The sequence below is a fragment of the Echinops telfairi genome, unplaced genomic scaffold, assembly GCF_000313985.2.
Source record: "Echinops telfairi isolate 266 unplaced genomic scaffold, ASM31398v2 ScPeMD7_1957;HRSCAF=2489, whole genome shotgun sequence".
NCBI classification, from domain to species: Eukaryota; Metazoa; Chordata; class Mammalia; order Afrosoricida; family Tenrecidae; genus Echinops; species Echinops telfairi.
In genome coordinates, this window is record NW_022105855.1 from 2,804,052 (window position 1) to 2,817,777 (window position 13,726).

General features: G+C 48.7%; 1 protein-coding gene across 3 annotated transcripts in view; it reads right to left on the minus strand.

Moving 5' to 3' along the window:
* Positions 1 to 3,883: 3,883 nt before the first annotated feature.
* ETV6 (ETS variant transcription factor 6) overlaps positions 3,884 to 13,726 on the minus strand; it is a 305,035-nt gene continuing 295,192 nt past the window's right edge. For all 3 annotated transcript variants that reach the window (XM_045293264.1, XM_004716208.2, XM_045293263.1), the window contains exons 6-8: positions 9,640 to 9,782; positions 8,259 to 8,359; positions 3,884 to 4,529 (exon numbers count right to left, since the gene is read on the minus strand). In XM_045293264.1, coding sequence (XP_045149199.1) covers positions 4,424 to 4,529; positions 8,259 to 8,359; positions 9,640 to 9,782 — 350 coding nt within the window. In that variant the 3' untranslated portion in view covers positions 3,884 to 4,423. The remainder of the gene's footprint in view (positions 4,530 to 8,258; positions 8,360 to 9,639; positions 9,783 to 13,726) is intronic.

Sequence of the window (13,726 nt, forward strand, 5' to 3'; positions counted from 1 at the left end):
ACAGGACTAGTGGGTGGGGATGGAACCATTCTGATGACTAGCTCCAAGACCTTTTGTTCCTGACGGACCTTGGCTTCATGAAGGAAAGCTATGCCTACCTTTATGTCCTCATCACCTCTAGGCAGAAAACCTGACCTGGGCAGATTTAAAGAGTAAATCGGTTGTGTGCACACCTGAGGTTGTTCAACCTTCAGGCTTCTCAGGCCCCCAGCGAACCATGTATCCATTCTCAGGCCAGCACATGGCCCAGGCAGCCCTGGCTGGGGCTCCCTTTGGCCATTTGCTCTACCTGTGGCAACTGCTCAGGTTGTTTGAAATGACCTCTCCGGCACTGCCTGTCTTCCGCCCTGCAGGAAAGGCTTTTCCTCTCCGGGAAAAAACACCACTGTACTTCATGCCATCCATGGTGAGAGGGTGGGGTTGACCTCGCCGGAGCACCTTGGGTGTTGGATTCCATTTGGAATGATTATAAACAAGAGACTTGGCACAGAATTTTTTTTATAAAAAGATTTATTGAGATGATGTAATTATAGGCTTTTCTTTAAAAATTATTTGCAACTCACTGGCCCTGAGAAAAGGCATTTTTTTTTCTTTTTTGTTACATTCATATGATTCAGTCCCTTATAAACCCCACACCTCATAAACAAGAGATTAGAAGCTAAACCAAGAGAAAAAGGAAAAGGAAAAACAAAAACATCTGGATTCGTTCTGTTTTGCACGTGGTTGCGGTCACAAAGAAGAATCTCCGCAAATGTTCACTTGGCCTGTGTGTGTGCGCGCGCGTCAGGGAGTCTGCAGGTGATTAGTGTTGATGCAGATGAGGCCCAAAGAGTAACAGGTTAGTCTTCTGTGGTCTGTAGACGGGGTGTTGTGCGTCCTCTCTCCACCCCACCACCCCAACCAGCTTCCTGGTATCACGCCCTTTATTCCGGGTTTCTGCTCAGGAGAGGAACAGGCTGAGTGGGTGAAAGGCTCTGGCTAGCACCGGATGTGCGGGCAGAGAAAGCTGCCCTTTGTTGTCTTCATGCTTTTTCTAAACGTCTCATCTCCAGTTGCCTGGTGGGGGCAGGTCAAATGAGGATACAGCCAGGGTTGGATCCCAATCCTAACTCCATCTGCAGCAGTGCTGTCTGCCCCTAGGGCGAGTAGGGTACCTCTTTTAACATGCATTCCAAGTGGGATCCTAGGCAGTGGAAAGGTGGGCATGGCGGGGACTGGTTGTTTAGGTCAATGCTGTCAGAGCTACCACTTCTTTCTCAGTTGGACAAAAGGTTGGTGTAAAAAGCCAAAGGGTGAGCAGGTTCTAAACATACCAGAAAAAGGGGAGAATGCAGCAGGTGCTAGTCCTCCTTTAACGCAGGGATCCCAGCACCACCAAAGGCTTTGTGATACTGGTGATGGTGCCTGGGCCCACAAGATCTGAGAGCTACCACCGTCCTCACTGTCAGTCCCGCCAACCATCACTATTTTCTTCTGATGGGGAGGTGCCCACCCAGCTAATTCAAGGTGAAGGGAAGAGAAGGTGGGAGGGAATTTCAAGATGACATTGGGTGACACATCTGAAGGAAGAGATTCTCTCCCTGCAGGGCTCTCCTCTGCCTTTCCCTGCTCCTGACTGCGGACCGGAGTTCTCTGAACGGCAAGAGGGAGGTCAACCATTCAGAGAGCAGGCGAGCTTTGAGTTTGGTCCCCCCCCAACATTTCTAGTACTGAGCGTTGAAGTGTGACATTTCATGCCTGGTGGGTTCTGCAGATCCAAGGCAAGCTCCCCGAGGTCACAGGCGGTGCTGGGTTCAGTTTTGAACCCCTCACAGTGCCCAGCTGGTGCTTCACAAAGGGTTGCTAGGTTGATCCTGCAGATCTCTGGAATCTGCAAACACCATAGCCTCGATTTTAAGCACTGCCTGGGTTTTCTCCCAAAGAAAGGGTGAGGAGGATGTTTGGCGTGGCGAGATCAGCAGAAGATCAGTATCTGAATGGGAAATAAGGCTAGCTTGGAATGGGCGCCTTCTGCTTCTTCAAGTGGTTGTGGGCGTTATCCTAAGTCTAACATATGCTCACAGGCTATTGCTTTAAATACAGAAGTCTTTGGGGCAAATGGGGATTTCCTCCCGCCAGTTCAAACAGTAAGATTTTTCTGAGCAGGAAGGGGCAGAGTACAGCCTGGGTTTTGGGGATGGAGTGAGATGCCTTAATCCTAAAGTAGCAGCAGCCCTCATCTCTGAGTTCAGACAACACACACACACACCACACCTTCAGTAAAAATCCATTCTTCTCTCTAGCCCTTAAGCTCTGCCCCTAAGTCAAGACTCCATGTATTTCACAGCACACCAGGTATCAGGCTTAGTCACTCCTCTTGAGATACATCATCCGTCATCTCAGGGGCCAAACAACGTTCCACCATGCTGCGCATCCTTAGAAACACTGGTGGCACGTGGGGACCCAACTGAATTTCATCCCCATCCTAGCACACTGAGACCAAGCTCTTCACTCATAACGGGGCCCTCTAGCCTCACCACAAGGTTCCTGACCTCAAGGGAAGTCAACACTCCCTGAAGGTTTGTGAGGAGACATTACCCATGGCCTTAAACTAGGCAGGAGCAGAGCAAGACTGAAGACCCTTTTTGATGGCGAGGCCGGCAATGCCAATGACAGCCTACTTACTACTCAGACTGGCGTCCCTGTCCAGAGGCCAGGGGAGAACCCTCCCGGCCCGTGCTTCCTCAGCCCCGCACCTGCCTGATTCAGTGTGAGAGGAGACACGCAGGGCCCGGGGAGATCTGCTGACGGCACAATCGGACCTTGGGGCAGTCTGTCTGATTCTCACTCAGCTGAGGCAAGCGAGGAGGGCCGGCTTTGTTAAGCAGGGCTAATCTTTTGGATGAGAGGATAAAAAAAATAAAAAGGCTGTGCTCTTAATAGTTGGATGTCTGAACCTAAATTGCAGAGTAGATTTAAAAGGCTAGTAAGCAAAACCACCCCAAAAGATATTAAAACAGTTCTCTGAAAAGATGTTTTACCAACTTAAGGCTGGCACTTCCTTCATGATGTTACTGACTTTACATAAAAATGAAAAGAGCCTTGAATTGGGTCCTTTCTCAAACTCAGGAAGGAAGGAACAAAGTGTCTGAGGAACTTCCTGTCTGCCCAGGCTGGGCAAAGCCCTAGTAGCAACTGAGGCTGCGCTCTGGAACCCCCCCCAGATGCCCCCCTCCCACGGGGCCCTGGGGACTTAGAAAAAAAGGCTAGGCAGTGGCAGGGTTAACAAGGACCACAAGATGGTCTTTGGGATGGGAAGAGAAGGCCTTTCTTTCCTCTTAGCCTCAGTAACCTGCTTCCAAAAAAACCAATCCCCGCCGCAAAATGGTTGCAGCCCGTTTCCAGACTGCCAGGCTCTGTGGTCTTTTCCTGTTTGCTGTTTGATGGCACTCGCAAGCTAATTCCGAGCTGCTGGGCCCTTCCCAAGTAACCTGGATGGCTTTCCATGATCATACCCGCCATGGGCCCAGCGAACGGCCTGGTCCTCACAGCAATGCTCGGGGTGGCTCGCTGGACTAGCATTTATCTTTCTGGAGTTCAGCAGCCTCTGCGATGGTTTTGGCTGCCCTGCGAGCACGGGCCCTGTGCTGCGATGTGGGTTTGACTGTGGGGCCAGTCACAAAGTGTTCAGGCTGCTGATTCCCTAGATCCTCCAGGAGGCTGACCTCTGTGGAGAGCCATTTGAAGCAACGTGGTCACCAGGCAGGGTGGTGTGAGGGAATGCGTGAGTGAGTGAGTGAATGAATGAGGGAGGAAGGGAGAGAGAGAATAGGAGCTCCTCTGTTCACTTTATCTTTTCTAAGAGCATCGTTTCTTTCCCCCACCCACCTATTTTATGGTTTTCTTCAGTCAAGACCCACCAGCAACAGGAGCGAACCTGACCCAAAAGGCAGGAATGAGAGGACCCTGAGCCCTTCCACAAGGATTTCCTTTCCTGCCATACTTTGAGATTTGTAAAAAAAAAAAAAAGATATATGTAATAGACATATATATTTCCATAGGGAAACAACATCAGGTGTCTTCCCTGCATGAATGATGAAAAGTCAAAACCGTGTGATCTTAAAAACAAACGAGAAAATGAAAACGCCCCATGAAACAACCGGTGGGAGGGTGAGGGTGAGCAGTAGAGATGGTGAGCTTCCAGACGAGAAGGGAACGTGAAGCGTCAGTCCCAGGTCCACGCCCTCGGCCAGAATTCCAGCCCCGCCTTTGCCGGGTGGTTTGTCTAAGGTGCTCTGGGGCTCCTCTGGGTAATGCGAGAGAAGTGTCACTCCTGTTTGGGGGTCTCTTCCTGTTTGACGCTCCTCAGGCCCCTGCCCCGTCCCTCCGCTAGCAGTCCTGGTGGGCAGGGGCTCTGCGGCCACTGTGGTGCTGGGTGGCTCCATCAGCACTCATCTTCTTGGTAGATTTGTTCATCCAGCTCCTGCGACTCCAGGTGCTCCAGGCGGTCTGTCCGGCCACTCATGATTTCATCCGGGGTTTTCATGAACCTTTGGGAGAGGAAGTAGAAGAGTCAAAAGGTTGCAGCATGTTCCAAAAGGTGTCCACACTCCAAACGTGACCCATGGAGCCAGCTCCCATCACCTCCTAGAGCCTGACAGGCTGCAAATGGAACCGAGAGAACTTGCAGCAGGTCTAGGGGACTAAGGTGTCCCGTGGGGCGCTAGCTGCATGACCGTCGGAGGGAAACCTGGTGTGGCGCCCTCAGCTGGCTTTCTCACATCAAGAGTGGCCGTGTGTAGACAGAGGACCACAAGCAAAGATCCGTTCCGGTGGCAGATTGTGAGCCTCGGGTGTGGTATTCAAATCCTGAGTGTAGCGCAGGGGATACAATTAAACTCTGAATGGAAAATTTGATCACAGGGCAAGTTAATGGTACTTTTGGAAAATTAGAGACGCAAAAAGACAGAGACCCTCTTTCAGCAGCATCACAAATTCACCCATAAAATGCTAGCAACGGATTACTTTTAGCCTGTCTTCCTTTGCAGCGGCATGCAGAAAGCAAGCCTCGTCCTCTGGTCCAATGGGTTCACTTGGAAAGAAGGCGGAGGGCACAGTGCGATCACCGTGTTCAGGAATAGGGCAGGCAGCCTGGTGGCAGATGCTGGGCTCTGCCTGTGAGCATGCCCTTCCCACAGCTCCACCCTTGGCTCCGCGCCTGCCCCCATTCCCTGCCCTCTGCCCCACCCCGTGGGAGCATTCTTAAACCACACACATTTAGTTTATCACTCTCTGTTCAGAAGCCTATGGGGACCACTTCTCAAGCCAAGGACCCGTTTTGACTTGGCCAAACAGGGCTTTCTAGCCTCTCTACCATGAAAACCCTTACATGTACCACTCCACTGGCGTGAATCCCTAGACTCCACTGTGGCTAGTCCTTCTAGATAAATCCTGGCTGGCGGCTTTCTCTAAATCTTTAGCTTTGCCCCTATCTTGAGCCCTCTTTATTCCCTTTTCTTATCTAAGTCCAATTCATTCTTTGAGCGGAGCTGCATCTGTCCATGCCAAAACCTTCCTTCCCTCCATGCTGTTGAAGCTTATGAAGAGTTCCCACAATCCAACACACCACTGGATTACACCCTGCATCTTCAACAAGAAGGTAGCCTCCCTTGGCGTGGCAAGCCTGGCTTCCAATAGACTTTTCCTTGGAAGTGACTACTATGCTTTTCTCTAATCGTGTTGCATGGTTTTATTTGGAAACTGCTGTGTTCCTTCTCTGTTCCTCATTAGTGAGCTTCTTAAAGCAGAGTGATGTGTGACATCCACGATATGTCACCCTCTGGCTAAAACTCCTCCCTCAGCATCTGAAGTCACTAAAGAACAATGCCTTTAGGGACAAGTCCACAGATAGGATGTGTTTGGTCTGAAAAACTACCCCATTATTATTTTAACAACTTTTCCTTAGTGAGCTTCTGATAATCCTCACCAGGCTTGTAAAAAAAAAATTATTGAAAGTCTCCATAAAATAGAACATAAAATATCATTCTCTACTTTCTAGAAGCTTATAATCTAACTGGGGGAGAAGGACTTCATACATATATACCATTAAAAAAATGCAAACCACAACGTGTGAAGAGCCAAGGAAACCCAAGAGATGATGGAAGAAGATACTGCTCCGTTCGAGCAATCGAAGAAGAGCTCATCAAGGGCAGGAGGTGAGCTGGCCCCTTGAAGATACATATATCATTCCAAAAAACTCAACCAAATGTACTGCCACAGCGACCCGTAGAACAAGGTACAACTGCCCCTGTGGGTTTCCGAAACTGTATCTCTTCATGGGGGCGGAAAGCCTCGTCTTTCTCCCAAGGAGGTTCTGGTGGTTTTAAATGGCCGACTGTGCAGTTAGCAGCCCCATGCAGAGCTCACAAGGACGTCAGGGGCCCTGGCATATAGTATTAGAAAGGCGAGCATTGAAAGGGACACAGTCCTGGCACCGGGGATCATTCACTGTTCTGGAACACAAGGCAGTATGCCTTATGGATTTAAGAGGGGGAGGAGGGGGAGGGGCACAGGTGGGAAGAGATTGTTGAATTATTCATGAGTGGATTACGGATGTCCAGCCATCAGTCTCCACAGTCAGAAAAGCATAATGCTTTTGCTTGTCTTCCATCTTCCAATTCTCACGTAAGGGAATCTCAGGGTAGAGTCCAACCTGGAACCTCCTAGCAAGGAGTTCTGGGGAACATATTCCCTGGGTTTTCTAGCCTGCAACACAGACAAGGGTAGTAGAGCTGGAAGAGCCAAAGGTAAGGATGGGTTCAAGATCAGGTACTACTGACGAACAACAGGAGTCTGGGAATGGGAGTTCTAGTTCATGAGGAAGGTCCAGTTTGAACCTGTGTTGGAGCATGATACTCAAGTGGGTGTGTCCTATAAGTCTCTTGGAGATTCCGCTTGGGAATTTCATGGGGGTGTCAGAGCTGCCAGCATCTGTGTGATGGGATCAATTCATTGGGGGGGGTGGGGGGGTGGGAACATCTGGAGTGGGAGGAACAGGGAGCCAAGGGCTGAGTAGACTTAAAGACGTGAGCATGTCGAGAGGCAGAGAAAGAGGGCTCTCTTTATTATGTACCATCCTGTTTCCCGTTCTCCAACAGCATTTTCTCTTGCTTTGGGAGGTCTATGAGGAAGGCTGGGGTTTCGCATTTACTTGGTTGCTACCTGACAAGTCAGCCGTACAAACCCACCAGCCACCCCACACAAGGTCTTAATTACTTTTACCAACCGTAAATTATCATTCTTTCCTAGTGTCCCAGTCTAGGTTCTCTGTTCTTTCCATAAATGAGCATCCTCCTGGGAAGCTCACCTGCTCATACCTGCTGTCAATTTCTACCTACGCAGAGGTCATTCCAAAGCCCTCTCTGCAGCCCCCTCTGTCACGTTTGCAATGCTCAAACTCTGAGGCCATGTGCTTGGGGCTCCCGCCTCCTCCCAGGCTGCACTTGGACCCATTAGTGCCAAGGTGTACTTCTCCAACTCCATTGGTGGGTCTTTTCTGACCCTCTAATTCATTCTCTTCTAGTGCTTGAAATCCTAATTGATATGGTGAGTGGCGCGGATGCAACTCATTAACAGAGGAATTCTAGAAACAGGAACGCTCTGCACACGGTTTCGGGAATTTTCTGACTGTCATGTGTGGTTAAAAAAAACAAAGCAACAGATATAAATGCCTGAAACAAAATTTTCACAAAATATACAGTTGGTCTTACTTTATGTAACACACTCTGATAGTCTCTATACCAGTGTATTCCACACAACAGAAGATATTCGGAACCCATTACACCTGACTCAGGACTCACTTGTGTGTCATGCATGCCCTTGAGTTTGGAAAACACTGGCTTAGGAACAGCTCCAGCAGGGTTAGAACCCTGGAGGTCTCGGTTGAATTCTTTGCTTTACCATTGTCAATGAGACTCTGGTTGCTCCCTCTAACCATATGGGACTTTCATGCCAGCTAATGCCACTTGATCACTGGCATTATTTTAAAGGTGAGTCAGATGATGTTGATTTAGCTTCAGTTTATTCTCAAAACCTTTGGGGGTGGGGTGGGGGAGGAGGTTCTTTCCTCTAAATTCTAACAAACCAACACCTGCTATCCAATTTGCGGCGACAATGGTATCAGATAGGGTATCAGACAGGCAGGCAGAGATCCCCTATCCTCCTGTTTGAAGAAAATAGTATCCTCCTGAAAGAAGGAAAGGAGAAAGAGGAAGTGCTACCTGAACAAGAGCCTTTGTCCTGGCTCCTTCCTGATGATGTTCAGTTTGTAGTAGTGGCGCAGGGCTCTGGACATTTTCTCATAGGTCATGTTTGTTCTGTTCTGTTTGTCCAAAGGAGGAAGAGGGCGGGGAAAAGAAAAGCACAAAGACACAATGAATTGAACCTCTGAAAAGCACTGGGGGAGCTTTAAAGTAAAAGCTCTTCAGCTTTCAGTTGCTCTGGGCAGCGCCGCCAGCTTGGGAAACTACCTGCGCATAATCTTTTGCCTCCCAGGCCACCCGGCGCCCATCCCTTGGCTTCGTGCTCAGGTGACTTGCCCTTTGTCCTTAGTCTCCACAAAAACCCATCTCTCAACAACCTCCCGATTTCCTAGGCCCAGGGCCCCTCTCTGCTCTAAGGAATCCCAGACAGTTCCCTGTCTTTTAGTCACCCTCTGGGTCAGCCCATACCCCCGGTTAACCTTCTGACCCACAAAGAATTTTATTTTATTTTTGGTTCCAATGACCTTTTCCAAACTGGTGTTTCTGGTTTGTCATTTTCAGGACGAAAAAAAAAGTTTGTAATTGTTTAAACTCCTGCTGTGGCTGCAAGAACATGGTGGTTCTGAGCCCTGGGGCGCTGGTCCCATGTCGGAGTTGAGAAGGATTTTGCTCAACGGCTCACACACGCAAGTGTCTGTCAGTGGGGTTTGGCCATGGTCTGAATTTAGCTCTCTTTGGCATGCTAGAGCACCCTGGCTGTGCTGCATTCCCTGAATGCTCAGGATGGGCAGAGTGTTGCCAGATACCCACTGCCCGCTCCTTGTGCCCTGGAAGGCCCTGCCCAGGTCTAACTGTCTGTGGGCTGGCTTGGACAGCATTGACCTGCTTTTTTATCTGCAGGCTGATGCATGCCTTACTACGAAAGAGGTGATCTTTGGAATCTCACTTCCTCTTCCCAGTGGAGGGTGATCGATGTGTTGCAGTCTGTTTTGAAAGGATGTGTGTTAAGGTCAGAACACATGTAATTTGCCATGTTGAAATGGACTTGCACGAATATGAGCGTTTCCAGCTGAGCAGAAGGGACACTTCCCAAAGCTGCTCTGCTGCCAGTCCCTCCCTCATGACGGTGGTGGTGGCAGGGCCGGGTCAGAGGGAGCCATGACCCCGGCTCCTCATGACGCAGCCTGAGCTCACCAGGATATGCAGTGTTACAAATAGAAAGCGGCATCTTTAATTATTTCCTTCCCTTTGTAACTGTCTAATTGCTTGCCCAGTGAGGAATAAACTGAATAATTAAGGGCATATTTAGGAAGCAGAAGACAGATAATTATCATCCGATCCGGTGATAAAGGCTTTACTTTGGCACTAGTTTACAGAGCAAATATCTGGGGCTCTTTACCTTATGGTTACCCCACAGTCGAGCCAGTCCGTTGGGATCCACTATTCGGAATATTTTGGATTCTTTGTCCTCCCATCGGATGAAGTTTTCGTACCGGCTGTCAGAAAGCAATTGATAGACATAATCCCAAAGGAGCCGACAGTCTGTGGAGGGAAAGGGCAGAAAAACACTGCTGAAAAGGCTTCTTGTTGCAGCATTGACAAGAACCAGAAAACACCGTGGTAACTAACCGCTTTTACCCACTTTGGACAGATCATCTAACCTCCTCATTGTACAGCGAGCCAACTAAAGTCCAGGGAGACTGAGTCAGTGTGCCCAGTGAGAAGTGGAAGCTGGAGCCCTTGAGGCCCCAGAGGTCACCGAGGTAATCGGCCACTTTTGAGAGAGGAGGACACAATGAGCGGGTCCCTGTGCAGTGAACCTCCTGGATCCAGATGACAGCTCTACCATCAGAGAGCAGCAACATAACCCGGAGTGAGAGCATGGAACAGAGTGGTGGACTTCCCAACCCAGGGAGCAAGTGAAGCTGAGTGCTTTTGTGCCTCTGGACACTGACTTGGGGAAGTTGGGCTTGCTGACTCACAGAAGTGGAGCTAAGTGCCTCTGGGCTGGGGCTTAATGGAGTGGGGTACTTCGCAGGGAGTTCGGTTTGCTGACTCCCAGAGCCTGAGCTGAATGCCGTTGGGCTGAGACTTAGAACAGTTGTATGCCCTCTGGGCATTTATTAGCAGACTTGACAGAACTTCGTAACTCAACTCTGAGCATTTCTCACTGACATTATAATTTGTTACCTTCCTGAATAAAGCTTTTGAAAATGAGCTTTGTCTGTGAGTTCTATGTAGTCATTACAATGGAGATTAGAACCCAGAGAGGTAAAACCAAGAATACTAAGATAACACAACACCCATACTATCCAGGTTTAGGTGAGGTTGGACTAGTCTCCCACTGAGAATTAAAAACCAAAAATCACTGTCACTGAGTGGATTCCAACTCATAGTGACCCTATAGGGCAGAGTAGAACTGTCCCCTTAGTTTTTTTTAAAGCAATGTTATTAGCACTTTATCCACATGTTATAAAATTTAAGAATTCAATCATATCAAGGAAAGTTATACAATTATCACCACATTCAATTCCAGCACATTTTCTTCTCCCTTGTACTCAATGCTATTCATGTATTTTTTTTCTAATTGCAGCAAAAATATACATAACATAACATTCTCCAATTCCACAACTTCCACATGTACAATTCAGTACTATCGAACTGAACATGAACTCTTCGTGTTGTGTAACCATTATTGATCTCCTTTTCCAAATTATTCCACCCCCCTTAACATAAACTCAGTGTCCCCTAAGCAACAACTCTTCTTCCTTCACCCACGGTAACCATGGGTCAAGTTTGTTTTTTTTCCCTTTAACTACTTTTCTTCCAAGGATGTAAATCTTTATGGGAGCAGAAAGCCTCAATTTTCTCCTGTGGAGCAGATGATGGATTTGAACTGCGGACCTTGTGATTAGCAGCCTGGCAAGTAACCCATTACCCCACTACCCCACTAGGGCTCTCCAGGTGAGAGTCAAAGGTATCATATTCCAGGTACTGTATGATTCCAGGAGCTTAGGCCATCTTTATATGATCAAGTCCTGGCTGCCAAGGACAGGTATGTTTAGAGGTATTACTTCTAATCCCCAGAGACGTAAAAATAACTTCCTGGGGTCACTGGAATTTGAACTCTGGGGTTCTCAAATGACAATGCGTGTCTTTTTTATGTTGGGTGCGGCCCGGATCACCTGGGAGGGGAGTGTCAACGGGACCGGGGACACCTTAGAGCTAAGACATTGATGTCCTGGAGAAGGTGCCCTCTCTTCTTTGGAAGCTATTGACAGGGCGATCCAGGCAGGTCACTTAGGACAAGTTCAGGGTCTTCCTGAGGTTCCATTTCCGCATTTATGAACGAGAGTAGACCACTGACTGTACAGGACCACCAGAGGAGCGGCAGTCCATGCAGGTGTGCAGCGAAAGAAATAAAGAACAACAATGATGTTTACAAACTAACTGCCAGCGAAAAGACGCCAACGTGTGCGCACCCCCACTTTTCAAAGTAGAGCAGTGGCAGCCAGCGCCCCACAGGGTTCTCAATGGCTGCTCTTTCTGAAGGAGTCCCCAGGTCTTCCTTCTAAGGTGCCACCGGGTGAACTTGAACCTCTGCCCTTTGGGTCGGAGCAGAGCATGTGACTGTTTGTATCACCTAGGGCTTATTTGTTGGCATGTGGTGGCACAGTGGTGAAAGTGCTTGGTTGCTAACTGAAGGTCGGGAGGGCAAACCCCGCCGCTGCTCTGTGGGAGAATGAGGTGCCGCTCTGCTTCCCCGCCTTTGCGGAGCAGCAGCTTCTGAGTCAGGATTTCTGAGTCAGAATTGCTGGGTGGACAGTGAGTTTGGTTGCTTGGTTTCTGCCTGCCACACGACAGCAGTGGCATTTGACCCTTCAGACCCTCTACAAGGCAGAAGTTGCTGCTCTTTCTATTTTATGGATAAGGGAGCTAGTGACACAGGAGTCGGCGTGGCTCTGAAGCCATGCTAAGTCACACCTCATTTTCGGAGCATCTTTTGCAAGAGCCGGCGTCCCCTCTGAACAGCAGGTGGAACTGTCACAACACCTGACATTTTCTAGGACGAACTGTCTTCCAAGGAACCAAGAAACCGCCCACACCGAACCAAACCATTGTGATCGCACTGGAGTCGACTCGCGGCGACCCTGTGTGTTACACAGCGGAACTGACTTGCACGGCATTTTCTTGGCTGTAATCCTTAGGGAAGGCGAATGCCAGGCCTCTCTTCCACTGTGCCACTGGGGGGAAGGTCAGACTGCTTGTGCCACACAGGCACCTTTGGAAACCTCAAGGACGCTAAGTATTAGCATCCTTTTGAACTCGATTATCTGGGTCTACACATTAACGTGATGTAGAATGCTGTCGTGCTTTAGAAAAGCGCAGTGTGGTACCCTTAAAGTAACGACAACACATGCCTAGTTTGGAACCCACTATAACAGCAAGAGCTGCAGGCTGCTTCCGCTCAGCCCGTGCCCTCCCCCCACGCCCCCCTCCCCGCCCCCAGGCCCCTAGCTAGCTGCCCACTCTGTCGTCAGTCCGCGGGCGAGCGGTGGTGGGAGAGCAGGAGCACAGCTCCTAGCACCACAGATCCCAGGAGATGTCAGTGCCCCACCACGACAGGCTGAGAACCACCTGGGTCGGTTCAAAGGCACCTTCTGAAAGAAGATGTCTAGTTTCTAGGAAAAGTACCTAACTCCCTTCTTGGCACCTCCTTGTCTTGCGTGGCTTTCACAACAGATAGAAAATAGAGAACACAGCTGTGCTCTAAGTGTTCATTCTCTCTGTCCTATGAATCGGCAGACACATTTTATTTTTTAAGTTTTAATGGTATATCATTCACATGCCATACACTTCAATGGTTTAACTATATTTAAAAGACTTGTGCAATCTCTACCATAATCAATTTTAGAACACTTTCTTCTTTCTTGTCCTCATTATGATTAGCTCCCATGACCCCCAGCCTCCCTTGTCATAACCCGAGGAAACTGTTAATATAGTCATTGTCTCTGTGGATTACATATCCTGGATTTCATATGAAGAAAATCATACATGGTGTCTGGGTATTGGAAAGAATAGTATCTGGGGTATTAAAGGGTTGTTTTAAGAAAAGCCTTAAAACAAGCAGCCATCTAAGTGAGGTGTCGATCAAGTCCACACAGCAGCACACCAGCCAGTGTGGTTCAAGGATTATAAATAATGAACTCTAAACCCAGGAGGGAACAGTATCAGAGCTTAACTTCTGAACACCCAGTTTGCAGAAAGCTATGGATGACCGTGAAAGCTCAAAATCCATTTGCAGGGTCCCACGTGGATTAAGCCTCTGGAGAACCCTCTCTGACCATAGTCAAGGGGTGTGAGTAGCCTTTCTATCAGTAGGGAGCATGGTAAAAGTCGGTTACTACAGATGTAGTAAGGTGGGTTAAAATGGAAGACCTCATCATTTTATGTACCTTTTTATTCACTTTAAATTTGTTCCCATT